This window comes from Anser cygnoides, chromosome 24 (genome assembly GCF_040182565.1).
Source record: "Anser cygnoides isolate HZ-2024a breed goose chromosome 24, Taihu_goose_T2T_genome, whole genome shotgun sequence".
NCBI classification, from domain to species: domain Eukaryota; kingdom Metazoa; phylum Chordata; class Aves; order Anseriformes; family Anatidae; genus Anser; species Anser cygnoides.
This window is the reverse complement of record NC_089896.1, coordinates 2,843,738-2,864,803: the sequence shown is the minus strand read 5'-3', so window position 1 is coordinate 2,864,803 and position 21,066 is coordinate 2,843,738. Positions and strand designations below refer to the sequence as shown.

Genomic DNA, 21,066 nt, shown 5'->3' with positions numbered 1-21,066 from the left:
TTTGCCCTCTGGCGTGCTGCTCCTTGCTGCAGCAAGGTGGTACCCAGAGGGTGAGAGGCTGCATCCCTCCCTCTAGAGGGGGATTTATTCCAGAAAACCTTTTTTTTTTTTTCCTTTATTTTCCCCGCATGTTTTCTGCAGCCCGGGCTGCTGTTGGAGCCCCGCAAGGGTGCCATGATGCTGCTGCCCCTGTGCCTGTCCCGGGGCTGCTTATTTCACTGCCCTGACCCATGCTGGTGAGCATCTCCATGTGCTGAGGGCTTTCCATGTGCTTGTTGCTTCCCTAAAATCAGCATTTTGCCCTCACGGAGCCTTCAACACAGCCATTGGCCCTTGGTGGTAATAACGGGGAGAAAAGAGACTCGAGTGCCTTTTTTTTTTTTTTTTTTTTCCATTTCCACCCCCCCCACCCCCAAGGCCAGGTGGATGAGAGCTGCCTGCACGTCAGCCCAAGGGCTGTAATTGCACCGTGAGCGATCGATAACTGCAGGACGGAGGTTTCCAAAAGCCTGCGTTTGTTTTTCTTCCGATGCTGTAGAAGAGGCAGCCCTGACTTTGTTAATTAAGCGATGGTTAATTATGAAAGCACTCGCATTGCAGCTTGGTGGCCTGCAGCCAGCCCCTTTTCTTGTTGCATTCTCCCGGCGTTGCGTTTCTCTGCGTTGCGTTTGCTCCCCGAAGGCTCCCGGTTGTCCGCAGGGGGTCCGGGTCTCCCCGTCCCCACCCGCGGCTCTGCGGGGCTCAAGAGTGGGGGCTTTGCAGGTGAAACCCGTAACGGGAGACTTCAACAGGCCCAAAAAATGGATTTATGACTTCTGTAGTTGCTGGTAGACGGATATTGTTCTCTTAGTCCTGCGCTTTCCAAACACCGAGGTTATCAGGCATAAGTGACTTATTATGCAAATCCTCTGTCTTAATATCTGGCTGTTCTCTCCCTGGAATTGCATTGGCTAAACCCCATGCGTTATTGGAGCTGCTAATGTTTACACATTAGCTTCTTTGGCTAATATACAAGGCTTCAAGTTGCAAATTGATGTTTCTTACAGCTGAGCAAATTATTTTTCTATTAAATGCAATATTTAAAATGATTTGGAGAAGCAAAACAAACTACTGGCAAGAATTTTAATGGAGCTGCTTTCCATATTCTTCTAATCAGCTTTTATCGGGTCCAGGAAATCAGTAATTTTTTTTTAAAACGTTTCTATTTCGCCGGAGTGGGGAGAGGAGGAGAGGCAGGGAGTGGGCTTGTTGTAATCTCTGGTGCGTGTAACGCAGGAGGTGACTTGCACGTGGCTGTTGTGCTTGTGTCCCAGGCCCTTCGAGCGTGCAAAATGCAGCTGGTTGGGTACTTAGCTCCCTTCTGCCTGGACTAAAGGGGCATTTAAGCTGTGGGGACTCAAATCAGCGGGATTTGGGGCTTTGAGGGGCTGTGGAGCCGTGGCGGTACGGGACGGAGGTGCCGGGATGCTGTGGCACGGCAGGTTTTTGGAGGAGCGGGGCTGCGGTGCCCAACTCCGCCGGGTGCTTGGCAGCGCCCGCGCTTGGCTGTTCGGGCAGGAGCACAGGCTGTGTCCCCCTGCCCAGGGACCGTGCCGAGGGAATCGCCTGGAAATAGTGGCAGGGGAAGGGCTGGCGTCCCATGGCCCTGCGTGTCCCTGGGGCTGGGCGTCGCTGCCTGCTGTTCCTGTCCCGGTGTGCGGCCCCATCGCTCTCGGTCCTGCTGGGGCTGGAGGGGCATCGTCCCCCAGGGGTCGGGGCTGGGCCCACGTTGTTCAACTTCTTCACCAAGGACCTGGACGAAGGAACGGGGTGCACCCTCAGCAAGGCTGCTGATGGCACGAAGCTGGGAGGAGCGGCTGGTAGCCCCGAAAGCCGCGCTGCGTTCGGAGGGGCCTCGACAGGCTGCAGGGTTGGGCCGAGAGGAGCCTCAGGAAGTTCAGCAAGGCCAAGTTGTGCCCAGGGACAGGACGAGAGGCAACGGGCACGAACCGAAGCACAGGCGGTGCCGGCTCAGCGTGAAGGGACACATCTGTGCCGTGAGGTGATGGAGCAGTGGGACAGGCTGCCCAGAGAGGCTGTGGAGTCTCCTTCTCTGGAGATATCCGAAACCCATCTGGATGCCATCCTGGGCAGCGCGCTCCAGGTGATCCTGCTCAGCAGGGGGGTTGGCCCAGATGATCTCCAGAGGTCCCAGATGATCTCCAGAGGTCCCAGATGATCTCCAGAGGTCCCAGATGATCTCCAGAGGTCCCTGCCAACCTCGGCCATCCCGGGGTTGTGTGATCGGAGCGGGGCACCCCATCGCAAGCACTCCGTGGGGATAGCAGGTTCCTGGGCCTGCAGCACCCTCGTTGGGGCTACAGGGTGGGGGGGGCTTTGCGTATGGGTGGGGATGGAAACGAGAGCATCTGGCACTTGAGAGAGGTCTTGGCCGATGGCCCGGGGTTGCTGCAGGGGTGCCTGATTCCCGTGGCTCTGGGGAGCAGTTCGGCTGCGGCCTCCCTTTTAAAGCCTCCCTTTTGAAGCCTCCCTCCCTCCAGCGGCCGAGCCCCGGAGGGCGTTGGGCGGCCCTGTTGGCGCGGGCGCCTTTTCGAGGCCGCTCCATAAAAGCGAGGGGAAGCCCGCGGAGCGCGTCCCGCGGCGCGGGAGGTTAAACAGCGAAGGTTTAAGTGTGTAATTAACTCCGAAACGAGAGCGGCACAGCCTCGGCGGATGAAAGAGCGCCGGGCAGGCTGGTGGGCAGGCGTCCACGCGGGGATTTAATGAGACGCCGTCAACTGCGCGCGCGCTTCTTCGTCCTTTCCCTCCCTCCTCTGCACGGATCTGTCGTGTCCCTGCAGTCCTCTGCTCCTTCCCTTGTGGCTTGGGGGGGGTTAGGCTAATTTGGGATGCTCGAGCATCGTCTGGGCTGCATCGAGCCGTCGGGACCAGGCAGTCACGCCCTCGGTGGTATTTTTATCCGCTCTTGCTGTTGGAACCGCTCCTCCCGTGGCGCTCGCTGCATTTAGCCCCGCACGGAGCTGCTTTTACCCTGGCGTCGAACCAAGGCAGGGGCCGGGGTGCGGGGCTCTGTGCTTCCACCTGGGGGATTTTAGGGAGCATCTGGGCCCGGAGTGACTCCTGCCAGCCACATCCCGCTGCCAGCAGGGTTGGGTAAAACCATCCCTGTGTGTGCAAAAGGGGATTTTTAGGTAGCGGGGAAGGCCTGTTTTGGTTTTAAGCATGTTGATAAAGCCTTAATTTTTGGGGAGCAGCTCAGCGTGGGAGCAGCCAGCTCTGTCCGTGCCCCGCTGGACTTGTCACAGCCGCTGGAGGATGCTTGGGACACTGGGGTGTTGGGGCTGGGTGCTCCTTTTGGGGAGGGAGAAGGGGCTGGGCAGAGCCCGGGGGTTTGCAAGCGCAGGAGGAGGCTGCCTCTGCCCCAGCGGTGGGAATGGTCCCGGGGAGCCTCGGGGAATCCTTTTTGTCTGGTACATGGGGCTCTGCAGCCCCAAATGCTTTGCAGGGTCCTGCTGCTTTCCCTCTGCTTCCTCGGGCAGGATAAAGCAACCCCATGAACGAATTTCTCCCTCCTACAATATCCCATCTCAACAGACTTTGGAAGGAAACACATGGGCTTTTTTTTTTTTTTTAACATCACTTGGCGCTTAGAAATTTCCAACACTTATTTTGCCTTTTTTTTCCCCTTTCCTTCATGGAAAATTTTGACAGATTTCTGCTTTTTTTTCCCTCCCATTAGGAAGCCAAGCCAAGCTTCAGGCTTTTTAAGCTCTGGCGGGGCTGGTGATGGGAACCAGCCGGGGCCGCATCCGCGCGTGGGCACGGCAGGCGCGGCAGCGGCAGGGTCGGCGTTGGGAGCTGAGCAGCACAAACGGCCCATTTAGAGAGGGATTTGAGAAAACCGTCAGGGCTCCGCTCCTTCGGTCCTATGAATAGGAGAGGATGTGCTTTTAGGCTTTGTGAAAGAAGTTTCCCGTTCGCGTGGTTCTGGGGAGGAAAAGAGCTCGACGCTGTAGTTGGTGCTTTAAAAAAACGAGTGTAAAAGGAGAAAAAGCCTCAAATCTGTTCTCATATATGAAAGTGTCGAGAGACATAATTTTTTTTTTAAGTCTTACAGGATTTTTTTGCAGGGGTTTGACTTGGCAACGTGGCTGTTTTGGGGCTGTTTGCAGCAAAAAGGCATCCCTAGGTCCTTGCTGTAGCCTTGTAGGGGAAGATCCCAGTCTGGTTTCATCCCATTGCCCCCAGGGGGGTGACACTGCCCCTGCCACGGTCCCACTGGTGTCCCCACCACGGGTGGCTTTGCACAAGAGATATTTGTCTGTGTGTCCCCTGCTTGCTAGGGCAGGGAGCACAACCTGCACCAGCACAAATCCCCCAGCAGCGGGGAGGATTAACCGATGTAATTTGGGGATAAAATACAAAAAAAGAGAACAAAACCCCAAAAAACACACCCTGGCCCGGGCTTTGCTTTCCTTCCGGCCCATCAGGGGATGTTTGTCTTTGTTCTTTCTGCTTGCTCAGGGCTTTCCTAACGTGCCTGCCCTCGCCAGCCTAGGGGCTCGTGTTAATTATCACTGGAGCCCCAGTGCTTGTAATCAGTGATTTTAGCAGAACAACGGGGCAGTGTTAATGAGCCGGCCTGGAGCAGCTCCCCAGAGCCCAGGGGCTGGCACACGGAGGGGAAGGATGCGGAGCCCCGCAGCCCGGGGATGCTCATCTTTCAGGTTTGCTCTTTGCAAGGGGAAAAAGCAAAAGCCCCCAGCTCACAAGTAAAGGGGCACGGGGGTGCCAGCCGCGGCTGGGGGCTCGGCAACGGGCTTGTGGGGTGGGATTGCTGCTTGGGGGTCTTGGCTGCGACCCGATGCTGGCGTGTCAGGCAGTGCAGAGCTCACAGTCTAAGGGTCAGAGAGGGATTTTTGCAGTCGCAAGTTCTGGCGCGATGGCTGCGGTGGAGCAGGGAAACCCCCGTTGCAGTACCCGGCCCCGGGTGGCAGAGTCGTGAGCTGTGTCCTGGCTCCCACGCTGCAGCTCAGCCGGGAGGGATGTAACCCCTCTGCCCCCCGAGCTGAGACCTGGCAGCTCGTTTCACTGCTGGGGGAACCCAATGGGAGGGGAGGGCAGAGGCAGCCGACGGGTCCTGTCCTCGCCCAACCCCTGGCAGCGTTTGCGGCTGCACGGGGCAGCTCTGCTCCTGCGTTGGCAGCAGTGAGAGCGGGGGGAGAGATGCCCACCACCCCCCCCTCTTTTGGGAGATGCAGCAGCATCCATCCCGGCTGGGATCTGGGGGAGGGAGCAGCTGGTTTGCGGGGGCACTGACGCGTCTGTCTGTCCGCAGCGGGCTGCACCTTCGAGGAGGACGACGACCTGACCCAGTGCGAGTACAGCCAGGGCGAGGATGACGACTTCGGGTGGGAGCTGGTCCGCAGCTACATGATGCCGCACCTGACGGCCGACCTGCCCCATGGTGAGTCCCGGCCCCGCGGGCGTCTGCCCCAAACCCATCCCCTGCCCCGGAGCCTGGGATGGGAAGCACCCCTTGGGGCGCTTGGATCGTGATTTATCCTCGGTTTTGGGGTCGGGGTGCTGCTGTGCCTGATGGCGAGGTGTGATGAGCTGTGTCGGTCCTTGGCATGGCACAAAAGGATGCTGCATGGCCCCAGGGGTGTCACAGCTTGGGGACGTGGGGCACGGGGCCCTGCTGCCGCTGCAGGGAGGTGTCCCCGCAGCCCTGGGCTCTCCCCGCTGTGGCGCTGGGATGGCAGCAGCTTGCCTGGGTCTCTGCAGCATCTCCTGCGACGTGCGCCCAAGCTCTTGGTGCCAAATTCTCCATCTGTTGTGGAGTGCTGCATCTGCAGCCCCTGCCCTGCCTTGCCAGCACGGGAACCCCAAAATCCTTCTTTGCAGGCACCTTCAGCAGCTCTCCCTGCTGGGGCACCCATCTGCTCGTTCCTTGGTGCTCGTGACAAGGTCCCATCTCCGGGAGTCGTGGCAAAGAGAGAAGTGTGTTTCTGGCTCTTGCAGTGTGGGGAGAGGCTTTTGGCTGTGAGCTGCGATTCAGTTCAATGCAAATTGAATTTCTTGTCTTTTTTAAAATCTCGTTGCTTTGGAGCCACTCTTTCTTATTTTGTGGGTCCAGCTCCTTGCTCTGATGGCCGAGCTGTCGGAGTGGATGTTTTGCTCGGGGGCTTTGTTCATCCCAGCCCCACGCTGCATCCCGGTGTGTCCCCACGGAGCTGTCCCCACGCCCAACGGCCCCGAGAGGCACCCAGAAGCCAGATCCCACCCTGAGGCTGGGCAGAAAGAGGGAAAATCCGGTTTGTAGCTGGAGAGTAAAAATGACTTGTCAGTCACTACTTCTTAGAAATCTCGTCACCGCTCCATCAGCCTGCCTCCAGCTGCTCTTGGGCTTGGCTTGCTTCTCCCCTCTGCTAATCCTCTCTTCGTTTATCTTCTCCTCTTCCCAACACCTTTTTGATCCAGGATTTCTCCCAGCATCCGTGGGGTGCATCCCCGAAGGCAGCAGCCTCCACCGGCTCGGAGGGCTGGGGATGTGCCATGGGGACCAGCACGTCCCAGGCACCGCAAACCAGCCTCGGCCACCCACCGGGGCTCTAGGGCTGCTGGCAGCTCCTCCCCGACGGTTGTCCAAATAATTGCTTTAAACCGAATTAACCTAATTTGTGCTCTGATGGGGCTCACCTGGGGGCAGCGAGATGGGGAGCGGAGCTGGGGAGGGGACGCTGGGGATGGATGATGGCGAGTCTCCAGCCCGTAATTGGGGTTTCTATTCGGTTTTCTGCTGTAATTTAAGAGCTGCGCTGAGCTGCTGCAGTTGAAAGCCTGGAGGCTTGTTGGGGGGCTGAAGGGGTCAGGTGGAGACCGCGCTTGGACACAAAGCTGGGGCTGCTTGCCTTGCTCGAGGATGTAACCGTGGATTAATGAGAAGTGGGGTCTTAAATGGAAGCAAAGAGTTGACCTGTTTATTCCGCTGAAAATCAGGGGCGCAACCGTCTGCGGTGCTGAGCTACGAGAGCGTGTGGCAGGGCAGGGTCCGGCCCTGGGAAGTGCCCCTGTCCCCGATGCTGATCAGGGAGAGACGGGTGGCACCCATGGGGGTGCTCGGCCCCTTACCAGGGGGTCCCCAAGCGCCCCCCCGGCTGTTTGCAGACAGGGGCACGAGGTGCAGGCAGCGCCGTGCCTCTCGGCCCCCTGGCAGCGCGGTAGATGAACGCTATTTCACAGCGCCGTGGCCTCTCCAGGGAGCACTTTACAAAGGAGTCTCGTGGTCCTGGATTAAAATGAGTTTTTATTGGAGATCAGCCAATTTCAAGGAGTGCAGGATTTATTTGAGCGGATGCTGGCTGCCGGCCACCCGCCTCTACCTTTTCTTCCCTCTTTCTTTTTGTTTTCTTGTTGTGTTTGTTTTTTTCCCCTCTCTTTCCGTCTTGACTCGTCTCCCTCTTTCACATAAAGAAGACGGATGGGTCTCTCCCACGTTGCAATCTTGCTTTTTCAGCTCGTTATTGTTCTTTTAAGGGAGAGCGGCGGAGAGCTGGGGCAGGCTGCGCCACCGCTGCCGTGGTGCTGCTGTGCCGGGCACGGGGGCTGCGATGTGGGTTGGAATTTGCTTAATGAGCACCCGAATAAAGCGGGTGCTTGGGTCAATCCCCGCATGAATCTGCTGGATGGGACAGGGGCAGGATGGAGCACGGGTCTGGTTTTTCGAGTGGCTTTCTTTTCTAGGTTTGCATTGCAAAACCATGAGAAAGTTTTCTGTCCACACTCAGTGATATTGGAAAAAATCCCTCCATGGACCCCTGCTTGTCTCTTTTGTATCTCCATGCATCAAACTGCTCCGTGCTCCCAACATCGTCCCCACATGCTGCCATCCCGGTGCCTCTCCTTCAGCTGCAGCCCTGCTTCCCCACCGGCTCCTGCTGCATATCTGTAAAAACCTTGGAAAAAATAACCTTGGTTTTGGCTCCTGGGCAGAGTTACTGTGACATTTCCAAGCGCCCCGTGGCGGTGGCTGGCCAGCCCTTGATGCCGGGGCTCCCTGGGGAGATGCTCGTCCTATGGCTCAGTGCAGAAATTGGGTGCTGGTGCATGCTTCACGTGCCTGCCTCGCTGCCTCTTAATGGCTCTCTCCTTTTATTTTTATTCCCCTTTCTGTGGTTTTGTACAATAAAATCTCAGTGAGATGTGAAAGTGCTGGGGGGGGGGGGGCACGGCAGCGCCTCCGACCTCCCCGCAGTTTGGAGCCAAGGCTGCCGGAGGTGCTGAGTTGTCCTTGAAGACCTGGTTTGAATCGCAAGGAAGGGATGATGTCCCCAAAATGGGAAAACAAGGCTGGGGACCTTGCACAAGGACTTTGCAGGGACAGGTCCAGGGCTTCCTGTGTGCAGCCCATGCAGGCAGAGCTGGTTTTGCAGCTCAGACCTTCAGATGCGTCTCGCCGACAACTTTAGCCTAACAAATTGATGTTTTTCCCGTTGGGAACATAGCTGGAAACTTATTTCTGTTTTCATTTGAAATATTATTTAGCGCTTTTGAGACTCCTCTGTTTCTCCACCGAGCAGTTGGACTTTTCCCTAAAAGCCCACCTGAAAACTAAATTAAATTAAATTGCCGGTGTCCTCCCAGCCGAGCAGAGGGGCTGCTTGTCTCCGGGGGGGGCTGGCTCATTACTTGCAGTGACGAAGCGGGGTGACAGCCCGCTGGGCCAGCATGTCAATTAAAACCAACCTTAGATTGGATTGAACGGCGGAGAAAGGATTTAACAAACGACGCGCGGCATCGATCGAGCCGCCTGCGTTAATGGACTCGGCGCGGCCGGGGAAAGGAGGGACACAGAGGGAAGGATGCTCGCAGGGCTGCCTCCATCCTCAGCCCAGCCACGTCCCCTTCCTGGGGCTGCTGAAGCTGCCTGTTTCGTGTGAGGTTTGCAAATAATTCCCCTACTGTGATTTTTGGAGGGGATTTTTGCTGTAATGCCGGCATATGGACAGGGCTCACGGAAACCCGGCTGCGATGCTGCGTTGTGCTCTGGCTGCTGGGAACCGTCCTGCCCGTCCCTGTGGCTCTGGGATGCTGCAGTGGCCTCTTTGCCTCCCCAGCTCTGCTGGCAGCCCTAGGATAATTCTTAATTTCAAGCCCCCCAAGGACTGCCCATAATGCTGGGACCGAGTGCTGCGGTCCCACCACCTCTTGGAGCTCCCCGCGTGCTGGTGCTGCTCCTTGGGGCACCCAGCCAGGGCCACGCTGCCTTTGTAATCGGGCTGCTTTAAAAAACAACCAGAAGCGGGCTGAAAATTGGAAAAATACCTGCAAACAAGCTCAGGGGAAGCCTCTCCTTGTTCCCTAGCATTTAAAATACCCAACCTGTATGCAGGGGCTTCAGGTGGAGGCAACACTGGGAGTCGGTGCTGGTCACTTTGGGGGAAAAGACATTGCAAGGATGCATCGTTACTGCCAGAATGAGCAGCGGCAGCCTGGTTTTTCCATTGCAGCAATACCAGGAAAGAAAATCAAGGAGGAAAATGTAGAGTGTGGGAAGCCTTGCCAGATGAGCTCTGCTGTCCTGCTGCAGTCGGAGCCAGGGGTGTCTAGTCCCAGCTGAGCTAATGGACGTTCTCTGTCTTTAAAATAACTTTTCAGGGGGTTAATTTTAGTCTCGGTCTTTTTATTATTATTTTTTTATGTCCTCTGGCTTTGTTTTGTTTGTGGGCAGGAGGAAGGGCCTCAGTTATCGATGAGAGCCCGGAAGATGGGGTGGGATGTCGGCTGTTTGTGCTGGCATCCCATGGCCTGAGTGGAGCCACTCTCATCGGTGCAGGAAGAATTTTTCAGGGGAGAAAGGAAAAAACAACCAAACAAAAACCAGAAGGAATAGCTGCGTACTGGCTTCCCCTCTGTCCATGAAACGTGTCTGTGTTATCTGAGAAAATAAATTTATTTCACACCGAGCACCTGTCTGGAGGGGCTGGGATGCCTGGTGGCAGTTTTGATCGGTGGATACGGCCCAAATTTTGCTTTTTGGTGATTTCTTTCCCCTTTTGGCCACCCCTCTGCTCCATCCCTCTGGTTCCTCGCTCTAAAGGATGTCGCGGTGTGGTGCCGGTGTTGCTTTTCCCCAGGTGAAGATGGGGCCCGTTGGGTGCTTCGGGGCCAGCCATGGGTGCAGCTCCCAAGTGCCGGGGGGGGCGGACGGATGTCCCCCGGCCTTCGTTAGGCTCTGTCGGTGCCCATGCCCGACACGGTTGAGCCTCTCGCCAGGGGTTGTTGGGAGAAAAGTGTGTGAATTCATGTAAATTAAACAGCGGTGAGAGCTATTAATAATTAAGGGGCTGCTGTCAGGAAAACAACGGTTGACTTGAATAAATGGCCTGGCTTCGTTACTTACAGCGCCTGCTGTTATTAAAGTGGAAGGAATATTAATAGTCCTGTCCTTGCTGTGGGGTGGGGGGGAGGACCAGCTGTGGGACCATGGGTGGCTCTGGGACTCCTGCAGGATTTTGGGGCATAGCCTAGGGGGCGGATGCTGCGTTTTGGGTCCCCTTTGGGCTTTTGGTCCTCATTGGGAATCCCGGGTGGCCCTGGGGCGTGCATTGGCACCTCTGGGCTCATTGCTGGTGGTTTTGGGTGCGGGGCGGAGTCTCTGGTGGCATCGAAGCCACTAAGGGGACCTGGTGTCCTGGGGGGACCAGGGCCACGAGCAGCTTGTCCTGGGGTCAGCGGGTCTGATCCTCCCCTCCTCCTCCAGCTGCTGGGTCCCATTTTGGCATCCTGCTGCTGCCTGGGGCTCCGGCATCCCTTTCTCCCTTGGGGTCCATCCTCGGGGTCCCCTCGCTCCCAGCTCCTTCCCGCGGGTGCCACCCTCCCTGTCCCCAAATCTAGGGGCGAGGCGGAGGAGAGAGGCACCGCTCCACGCTCTCTCTCCTCTCCCCCTTGCTTCCCCTCCCCACGACCACAGGCTCCTACCTGATGGTGAACGCCTCGCAGCACGCCGCGGGCCAGCGGGCTCACCTGCTCTTCCAGGCGCTGAGCGAGAACGACACCCACTGCCTGCAGTTCAGCTACTTCATGTACAGCCGCGACGGCCACAGCCCCGGCACCCTCAGCGCCTACGTGCGGGTGACGGGGGGCCCGGTGGGCAGCGCCGTCTGGAACGCCTCCGGCTCCCACGGCCGCCAGTGGCACCAAGCGGAGCTGGCAGTCAGCTTGTTCTGGCCCAACGAGTACCAGGTGAGCCCCCCCGAGACCCCCCCCGAGTGTTACAGACCCGGCTCTCCGTCACCTGCTGTCACTGTGCGTTGAAATCCCTTTGCTCAGGGGATGGGGTCTCCTCCAAAGGCTGGGTGCCGGGTTAGGGGACCCCACGGGCCAGGCGTGACCCCTCTGTTCGGTGCCGCAGGTCCTGTTCGAGGCGGTGATTTCCAGCGAGCGCCGCGGCTATCTCGGCTTGGATGACATCTTGCTCTTGAATTATCCGTGCTGTGAGTGTGGGGGTGGGATATGAGCGGGGGCTGTGGGGAGGCGGGTGGGTGGTGGGTGCTCCTGGGCTTGTGGCCTGTGGGCCAGTCCTAGGGACAGCGAGCACCAGGGTGTCCTGTTGTCACCGGGGTGGTGGGGCTCCCATCTCCTCGGGCACCTGCAGGGCTCCTTCTTCACCTCCAGCCTTGCTGGAACAGAATCACAGAGTCATTAAGGCTGGAAAAGCTCTCCAAGCTCATCTGGTCCAACCATCCCCCTACCACCACCATCACCCACTGACCATGTCCCCAGGCACCACGTCCAACCTCTCCTTGAACACCCCCAGGGACGGTGACGCCACCACCTCCCTGGGCAACCCGTCCCAACGCCTGACCGCTCCTTCTGAGGAGAAATGTCTCCTCATTTCCAGCCTGAGCCTCCCCTGGCACAACTTGAGGCCATTCCCTCTGGTCCTATCCCTGGTTACCTGTGAGAAGAGGCCGACCCCCAGCTCCCCACACCTCCCTTTCAGGCAGTTGCAGAGAGCAATGAGCTCTGCCCTGAGCCTCCTCTTCTCCAGACCAAACCCCCCCAGTTCCCTCAGCCGCTCCTCACAGGACTTGTGCTCCAGGCCCTTCTCCAGCTCTGTAGCCCTTCTCTGGACACGTTCCAGGGCCTCGATGTCCTTCTTGTAGTAAGGGGCCCAAAGTTGAACACAGCCCTTGAGGTGCAGCCTCACCAGAGCAGAGTACAGGGGGACAGTCACCTCCCTGGCCCTGCTGGCCACAAAACCCAGGCTCCTAAGGGGATGGGCACAAATCCCCAACCCCAGGCTGGAGGTCCTGCCCAGGAGATCACCGTGGGCTTACTGGGCCATGAAGATGCCCTCGAGCCCATCCAGTGCCCTCAGGAAGCTGCCTGCTCCAAGCTCGTCTCCCCCAGGCCGGGTTTGGGGGCTGCAGCAGGGATTTGGGGCAGACGAGAGCCTCCTGACTCCTCCCTTGTGTCCCTCGGCAGCCAAAGCCCCCCACTTCTCCCGCCTGGGCGACGTGGAGGTGAACGCGGGGCAGAATGCCACCTTCCAGTGCGTGGCCGCCGGCAAGGCCGCCGAGGCGGAGCGGTTCCTCATGCAGGTGAGCGGGGAGGATGCACGAGGCCGGAGGGGAGAAAGGCGGCCCCGTCCTTTCATCAGTGACATCCTTTGGGACCGCGTTCGGTGCCTCTGGGTGTCAGGCTGACTCCTCCTCACGCTTTTTGCCTCCCCGCCGGGCAGAGGCAGAGCGGCGAGGTGGTCCCCGCCGCCTCCGTGAAGCACATCAGCCACCGGCGCTTCCTGGCCACCTTCCAGCTGGACGAGGTGTCCAAGGGCGAGCAGGACCTGTACCGCTGCGTCACCCAGTCCAGCCGCGGCGCCGGCGTCTCCAACTTCGCCGAGCTCATCGTGAAAGGTGGGTGCTGCCCGCGGGCGTCCCTCTGCGTTGTGCCATGGCTCCTGATCGCCCCTGGTTGCAGAGGGGTTTTTGTCAGGGCACTGGGACTGCGTTTCTTCACTGCGACTGGCGTGAGCTAAACTGTGCTTCAGCATAAAACCTGGAAACTACCTTTCCCACTGGCCTTCATTTATTTTTCATTGCAGTCAGTGGGAATTACTTAATTCTGGTGAAACTTTGCAGTACCTTAGTGAAGGCTGGGCAGTGCATCTTCTAAAAATAGTTAAAGTTTGGTCAGGTGAAACCCTATTGCTGCCAGGACTGCTGAAGAGATGCAGGGCACATGGCACAGGCTGAAATTTAAAGATCAGCCTGTGCTTTCTGACATTTCGGTGTCAATCTCTTGTTGGCGTTTTGCTTGTCCTCTGGGCGTAAGATCAGATTTTGTCCCGTGACCTGACGGCGATGGGTTGGTTTGGGAGGAGACGTGAATGTGCTGCCTGCAGTCAGTTGTGGTGCCTGTGGCTTGGGGTGTCGGGATGGGAGATGCTCCAGCTTTGAGGAGGGATGTTCCAGCTTGGAGAGCCACTTCTCCTGTCTCTTCCAGAGCCCCCCACACCCATCGCGCCCCCCCAGCTGCTGCGGGCCGGCTCCACCTACCTCATCATCCAGCTCAACACCAACTCCATCATCGGCGACGGCCCCATCGTGCGCAAGGAGATCGAGTACCGCATGACCTCGGGGCCCTGGTCGGAGGTGCACGCCGTCAACATGCAGACCTACAAGCTGTGGCACCTGGATCCCGACACGGAGTACGAGATCAGCGTCCTGCTCACGCGCCCCGGCGAGGGGGGCACCGGCAAGCCGGGACCCCCGCTCATCAGCCGCACCAAGTGCGCAGGTGGGTTGGCGTCCGCGCAGCGTCCGTGGCCGTGAGCAGCCGATGTGGTCCAGGGGCTGTGACGTGGCTTGGAGCACTGCTCCTCTGGATGCACAGAGCTGCGTTTTGTTGACTTCTTAGGGGCAGCGCCTGGTTCCCATCCCTGGTGATGGGTGAAGGGGGCTGGGGACAGCTGCTCACCTGGGCTGCGGGGTCCCCAGGGCCACCTCTATCTCAGGGCATCCCTAAAATATCAGGACGGGAGACTTGGCCTTGGCTGGCTAGCGTCTGTCGGCCACCTTGCTGTGGTGGCCGAGGTTTGGGGATGTCCCTGTCTCCTGTTGCTGGGGCGTTGAGGCTGGTGGAGGCATCTCCACCGCCCCATGGCAGCTGTCTCTAGTGTGGGCTTCGCTGCTCTGGCTGAGCACAGGCAACAAGGTGAGGGGTTGCGATTGTCCCTGTGTTTTGGAGCACTTATCCTTTTTGGGAGCGAACTTATTTTGTTGTTTTTAATCAGCTCAGCCTTATTGCTGGTGGTGGAGGGTCCTTGTCCCTATGGATGCTCCCTTAGGGCGTGATGCAGGGATTGAGCAACTCAGGTACCAGCAGCATCCTTCCCTCAGAGCTCGAATCAGCTACCAGGGCACGGGGACGGGCTTGTCCCTATGTTGTCATCGTGCCAGTGACAGCGCTGTGAGCCGGGACCTCGTCACCCCTGGGTGCATCCTCCCCGTGCTGCTGCTGCAGGATGCAGCCCGTGGGGCTGGGACATCGTGGGGCTGGAGCACTGCAGCTCTGCCCATGCCTGTGACCCTGCGGGGTCAGCTTCTGGCATCAGTGGAGGAGAGGATCAGGAGATGCAAACCCTGACCCAGGGCCTGGCAGGAGCTTTTCTCCCAGATTAATTTTCACAAGTGTTCTGAGAAAGCCTGGCTTTCATTATTACCTTCAAGCCGATGACAGGCGCTGGTTGAAAGTGTCGGCGCCCTGTGTTGCGTTTCCGACGGTCCCTGCCTCCAGCCCAGGCTCCCTGTGCTCCTCCTCTGTGACACAGCCGTGGATTTCACTCCCGACTCAGCACGTGGTGGCTTTGCAAGGGATGAAGCAGCCGCTGCTCTTGCACCTGAAGGGCAGCAACGTGTTGGTCACCGGCCCCGCATCCTCCTTGCCGTGCCAGCCTGCGCCCCGCAGCGTCTCTGGACCAGCCCCTGGTGACAGTGGGCTTTGCAGGATCCAACCCATGAGGACTCTGGAAGAATCCACTTAAAGGATAAATGCGTCCTGCCCCGGGGCGAGGGGAGATGCCCGGTGCTGTCACCCGTGATCGACGCTGCCTGCATCCGTGCAGCTGCGTTAGTGACTGAGCGCTGGCTGCTTGTTGCTGGCACTAATTGCGTGGATATATTCGGTGGTATTGGTGCCTGTGGACGTCCTCGTTAGCTGAGCTCTTGCTGAATTGCTCTTTGGATCTGCACGTGTTGGCCCGGGGGAGGCTGCTCCCCACTGACCACTTAAGTACAGTGGAATGAGGAGGAGATGGGTTCTCCATGGGTGAAGGAGATGACGGGGAGTTTGGTGGTGGTGATGGGGGTGAAAATCATCGTTCTCCTAATGACGGTGCCAGAGCTGGGTTCCTGCCACCAGGCGTGGAGCAGACGCCAGGGCTGGGGGTGCTGGGGACACCAGCACCACCGGGTGCAGGCGGTGAGGGTGTCTTGTGAGGACATCTGGAGCTGCTGGAGCATCCACTGAGGATGGAAATGCCTCCTGCAACCCTGTGCTGCTCAAACTCCTCCGTGGTGCAAATCCCATGGGAATTTGCTCTGTGAACGCTGCTCGAGGATCTGCTGTGGGGTGAGGTGGGCAAAAGCATCTGGTCAAGCCCTGCTCCAGTAGGGCCACCCAGAGCAGGGTGCCTGTGACCATGTTCAGGTGCCTTTTGAAGATCTCCAAGGAGGAGGCTGCGCAGCCTCTCTGGGCAACCTAAGGCAGGCCTCGGGGCCACAAACTGGGACCAGTTTTGGGGCCAGGGTTGCTTTCTGTGCGCTGCTGCCTTGCTCCCACGCCATGAAAGGGCTTTCCCTCCGTGTGCTTGAAGCTAGGTGATTGAAACCTTGGTTTAAACCTTTGAGCCATGTGTTCTGACTCCTCTTTCCCCCGGCAGAGCCCATGAGGGCCCCCAAGGGCTTGGCCTTCTCCGAAATCCAGTCGAGGCAGCTGACGCTGCAGTGGGAGCCGCTGGGCTACAACCTGACCCGCTGCCACACCTACACCGTCTCGCTGTGCTACCGCTACCTGGTGGGCAGCGGCCACAACCAGACCTTCCGCGAGTGCGCCAAGATGGAGCGCAACGCCAACCGCTACACCATCAAAAACCTGCTGCCCTACAAGAACATCCACGTCAAGCTCATCCTCTCCAACCCCGAGGGCCGCAAGGAGGGCAAGGAGGTGACCTTCCAGACGGACGAGGACGGTAAGGGCACGTGGTGGGTTTGGGGAGCATCCCCGAGGCGTTCCCTTTGCTCCTCTCCGGGGGCACAATGGGAATATCTCCTGTGGGGAGGGGAGGGTGATGCAGTGATGGCAGAGGGGGGGAGAAATGCTGCGGGTGTCCCCGGGGGAGTCGGGTGGTGATGGGGCAGCACCGGTTGTTCCGGCAGAGCAATGTCCCGCATCGCCCCAGAAGCGTTGTCCTTGTGATGTTTTAGCCCGACTCGTCCCCACGTGAGGGGTCCTCCTTCACCCCTTGTTGTGGAGTTGGAGCCTCGCAGGAATAACAACTGATTAAAACAATTAATGCTTTGTGCTTCGGGAACTCCTTTCATCTGCAGAGCTCAGGCTGATCAGTTTGGCTTTGCTATGCTCCTTGGTGAGCGCCGGGAGCCAGAGGTCAGCGCGCTCCCGGCACAGCTGTGGTCGGCTTCCCCAGCACTTCTCCCTGATTAAGTTTGCTTTCGGGGGGATTTGGGTTGCACGAGCGTGCTCTCCTTGCCCAGCCGAACCATTTCTTCCTCTGGGACCCAGCACCCTGTCCGGAGGCACCGACAAGGGCTGATGTCCCCATTTTGGTGCGAGGAGCCGCGGTGTCCCTGAGTGGGTGCCAGGTGCCAAGCGTGCCCACAGCATCCCTCCCTCCACTGCCGCTGGCTCACGCCGACTCGCCCATCACGCACCATTAACTCTCCGCAGCGTGAACGGGGAATGGGCCACATAATTGGGAAGAAATTACCTGCTTGCTCCAGGGCAAAGCCTGTTTGTTCCCTATGCTTAAGCAACCCCTCGCATAGTCGTTGATCTCCGAGGCGCTTTTTACGATCAAGCATCAGAATTAAGGCAGAAGAGCTGCAAACTCAACCGGAGTCTTTGGGGTCCCACTTTAATCTCTAAGTGCTAAAATCAGAGCGATTTCTCCGTGCGTCCCATCAGCGCTTTGTGTGCCCCCAGACCTGAGCCTGCCTGCCCGTGGGCACCCAGCTCCACGCTTTATTTTCCGTCTCTAATTGCTTCAGCTGTTTGCACTGTGCTGTGACTGCTCCAGCTGCTTTCTCATTGTATATTAATACAGTAGCTCCAGATGTTTTTGTCCTACCCTGTAATCGCTCCAGCTGCTTCCCTCTATGTTGATGAGCCGGGGCTGGCTGCTTTCCCCTTGGATCGAGCACGGTGCAGCGAGCGCTTCCCGTCCCAGGAGGGATCGATACATCTCTGGGTGCATGGATATATTGCAAACATTACGCGTGGGTTTGGCCCAGCTACAGGACTCTTCAGTTTAGCTAAATTAGCTAATGACCGGGTGTGAAGCTCGGCTCCTACTACTCCCAAATTTCTGTGGCAGGCTTGCAGAGGAGCAGGGGCTGGTGCCTTGGCTGCGCTGGGGAGCCTGCAGCCACCTCGCTGTGTGACGGGAACATCCCCACCTTGTGTCCCTGAGCTCCATGGGACAGGGACATCCCCTGCTGATTTTCAAGGAGCTGAGCGGGGTGGGAATGGGCTGAATCGCTCCTCCTGTGCGCTCAGTGGCTGAGACTGGGTAATGATGATTTGAGTTGCCAGGACTGGGTAATGAGCAGCCACACGTGCAATTGTGAGAAGGTGGCGGAGGCTCGATAACAGAATCTTTGGTTGTGTTTTGCTTGGCTTTTTTGTGCTTTGTTTGTGAAGCGCTGGGGCTTTTCTTTGAGAGTCGTTGGAAAAAAAAAAGACCTGGCTGGGGAGGGCTTTGGTTCCCCTGGCTTTCCTTCTGCCCACCCTTCCCCTCACCTCTGCGCTGAGCAGAGCCGTGTGCGGGTGCTGCAGCGAGCCAGTTCTCTCCCTTGCAGGCAGGGTGCAGGCACTACAAGCCAGAATAAATACATACAAATACATAAATATAGGTGTAGGTGGGTGGCAGGGGGGTACACGCAGCTGGCAGCCGTTGTGCACCAGCGCTGGTCTCATCCCAGTGCACGCGCAAACGCGTGGTCCCCGCTGGCATGGGAACATCCCCGAGCAGTGGGATTTTCCCCAAAAAAGTAGAGAATAGTGCTGCGGGTGCGCTTAGCGCTCACGGGCACAGCAGAGCACATCAGCCAGTGCTGGAATCCGGAGTTGGGCACCTCCGTGTTGCTTTATTCCCCCTGGGGCCAAGGCTGAGGATGCAGTTTGCCGGATCTGTCCCTTTCCCCGAGCATCCCTCTGCCCTGCCCGTGTGGAGCGGAGCGGTGGCAGAGCACGGCACGCTTTGAGGCCGCAGGTGAGCGCCCCGCGTTTGTTTGCAGGAGCGATGTATATTTATACGTACACACTGCTCCTGCCCTAAAGGTTTCCGGAAATTTAATAAGCGTCTTGTGTACACGTGTAGGACATGGTGCCTGTGATTAAATTAACTTGTAAATCAAGTGGAAATTGTGTATTTGCACGGTGGGAAGCATGCGGAAGGCAATCCCTCTCCCTTGGCCGTGTAATTAGATCTGAACAAAAGCTGAAAAAGAAATAAAAATAAAGGGAAGATGGGGAGAGCTGGCACCCGGTCGGAAGGGGCTGCTTCCCCGCCTGTGAGGCTTGCGTGCCTCAACCTGCCCGCACCCGAAGCGCAGAGCTCAACAAGGCTGTGCCGAATATAAAGCCGTCGGCGATGCCTTGCCTGGAGCACATCCCACCAGGGGCTGGTCCCAAGCTGCTAACGCTGCCCTCCGTCTCTCCTGCGCCTCCAGCATCCCCGTGGAGCGTGGTATTTTTTTTGGTGAAGTGGGTTTAGTTGCTCCTGAAGCGAGGAGTTGCATTTTTCAGGCAGTGAAGCATTACTTGTGCTTGGGAATAATGGGAATACTGATCTGTGCCGAGCTCCTGTCCTCCTTAATAACCCCCCTGGGTCTGGGAAGGGGAAATGGCAGAAATCTACGGTAAATAAGGGAATATCGATCCCGGCACCTTCACGCGCTGTTATTGTCTGTGGGTGTTACTGGTGGTGATGTTAATAGTGGGGAGTGCTGGGGGGGTTATATCACGGTGGCAGCGCCAGCTCCGGCCTCAAGGATGCGTCCCTGGGGAGCACCAAAGCACCCGGAGCAGATCCCTGCAGGACTCGTCCTCACGTGGGCACCTTCCCTTTGCTTCCCCAGTGCCCGGTGGCATCGCCTCCGAGTCTCTCACCTTCACCCCGCTGGAGGACATGATATTTCTGAAGTGGGAGGAACCGGTGGAGCCCAACGGCCTCATCACGCAGTACGAGGTACGTCCCGAGCCCCGGTAGCCACGGATCTATCAGAGCTCAGCAGCTGCTGGCGGTTGCAGTGGGAGCACAGATCCAGCCTGCTGAAATCCTCCTGGCCACAGGGTTTGTGTCTCCTGGGTCAGCTTTCAGTGCCACTGTTACTATCCAGCGGTGGCTTTTCCAGTCATCTTCTGATTTACCCCAAAACGCAAACACAGACGCCTGCCTTTAGGGCTGCCCCTATGAGCAACCGCTCCTGCAGATGAATCCCTGTAATTAATCCCTGTAATTAATCCCTTTCCCCGCGCCGTCAGCCCTCACCCTCTCGGGATGCCCTGCCCTTGTCCCTCCAGATCAGCTACCAGAGCATCGAGTCCTCCGACCCGGCGGTCAATGTGCCCGGCCCGCGGCGCACGGTCTCCAAGCTGCGCAACGAGACCTACCACGTCTTCTCCAACCTGCACCCTGGCACCACCTACCTCTTCTCGGTGCGCGCCCGCACGGGCAAGGGCTTTGGGCAGACGGCGCTCACCGAGATCACCACCAACATATCGGGTACGTCCCCTGGGCTCTGGCGCCGAGTGCTGGGGCTTTGAGGAGCTTTCTGCTCTGGGCAGGTTGGTGGTGGTGGTGCCAGAGCGTCCGTAGCGGTCGCGTGGGCTTGTCTGTTGCTTTTGAAGGATGCTCGTGGTGCTGTGCCCACAGCCTGGGACTGCATTTGTGTTTCTGACCTATTGCAAGGTCAAAAAACGTCTTTGTAGTCTTTTGGCCGTCACTTCTTCTCCAAAGCAGTCCTGCTCGGCATCCTTTCTTCCTCCTCCTCCTCTTCCTCCGCCTCCCTGCTGTGGGTGCAGGGGACTGCGTAAGGGAGATGCTGGCACCGGGGCTGCTCCGCGGCGGTGGGGCTGGGCACGGGGGTGCGTGGCAGAGCTCGGTCAGACCAGGGGACACGTGGCAACCAGCAGGACAGAGGGGGCAGTCCCCTCCTGCTGGGGGTCAGGGTCACGAGCAGATCCCAAAGCAGATCCCAAGGAGATCCCATGGCTGAGATGTGTCCTGCTGGGGGGCACTGAAACTTCAAAGCAAGGCTAACGATGACCTGGGGCCCACGGGGCTGTGCTGGGCACGCGGGGGGTCCCCTCCTTGCCTTGGGGGTGCTGCTGCCCCTTGGGGCGATGCTTGTGCCATGCCAGAGGTTGTCCGTGGTGATGGGATGCGCTCAGTGTGCATGGGGGCAAAGCTGGAGCATCATCCCTGGTCGCATCCTGCTCCGTCTCCTCCCATCAGCCAGACCGGTGGTGTTACTTAACCCCCTCACCGCAACCCCCCCACGGTCCTCTCCAAAATGCAACACTCGCTCAAAACCTGGGGGGGGGAGGATTTTGCTCGTGCCTCAGTTTCCCTGTGCAGGCGGCCACGGGGCCGCAGCTCACTCCTGCCCGCTCCCTTTGCAGCTCCCACCTTCGACTACGGGGACATGCCGTCGCCGCTGGGCGAGTCGGAGAGCACGATCACGGTGCTGCTGCGGCCGGCGCAGGGCAGGGGGGCGCCCATCAGGTAGGCAGGGGGCTGCGGGGGGACGAGGGCAC

General features: G+C 58.5%; 1 protein-coding gene across 7 annotated transcripts in view; it reads left to right on the top strand.

The window, feature by feature from the left end:
• The window catches only part of PTPRU (protein tyrosine phosphatase receptor type U), a 55,583-nt gene that overhangs the window by 7,802 nt on the left and 26,715 nt on the right, over positions 1–21,066 (top strand). For all 7 annotated transcript variants that reach the window (XM_066982397.1, XM_066982392.1, XM_066982396.1 and 4 more), the window contains exons 2-11: positions 5,339–5,467; positions 10,976–11,247; positions 11,417–11,498; positions 12,493–12,608; positions 12,749–12,923; positions 13,513–13,806; positions 15,950–16,258; positions 19,386–19,495; positions 19,831–20,032; positions 20,932–21,034. In XM_066982397.1, the coding sequence (XP_066838498.1) occupies positions 5,339–5,467; positions 10,976–11,247; positions 11,417–11,498; positions 12,493–12,608; positions 12,749–12,923; positions 13,513–13,806; positions 15,950–16,258; positions 19,386–19,495; positions 19,831–20,032; positions 20,932–21,034 (1,792 nt within the window). The remainder of the gene's footprint in view (positions 1–5,338; positions 5,468–10,975; positions 11,248–11,416; positions 11,499–12,492; positions 12,609–12,748; positions 12,924–13,512; positions 13,807–15,949; positions 16,259–19,385; positions 19,496–19,830; positions 20,033–20,931; positions 21,035–21,066) is intronic.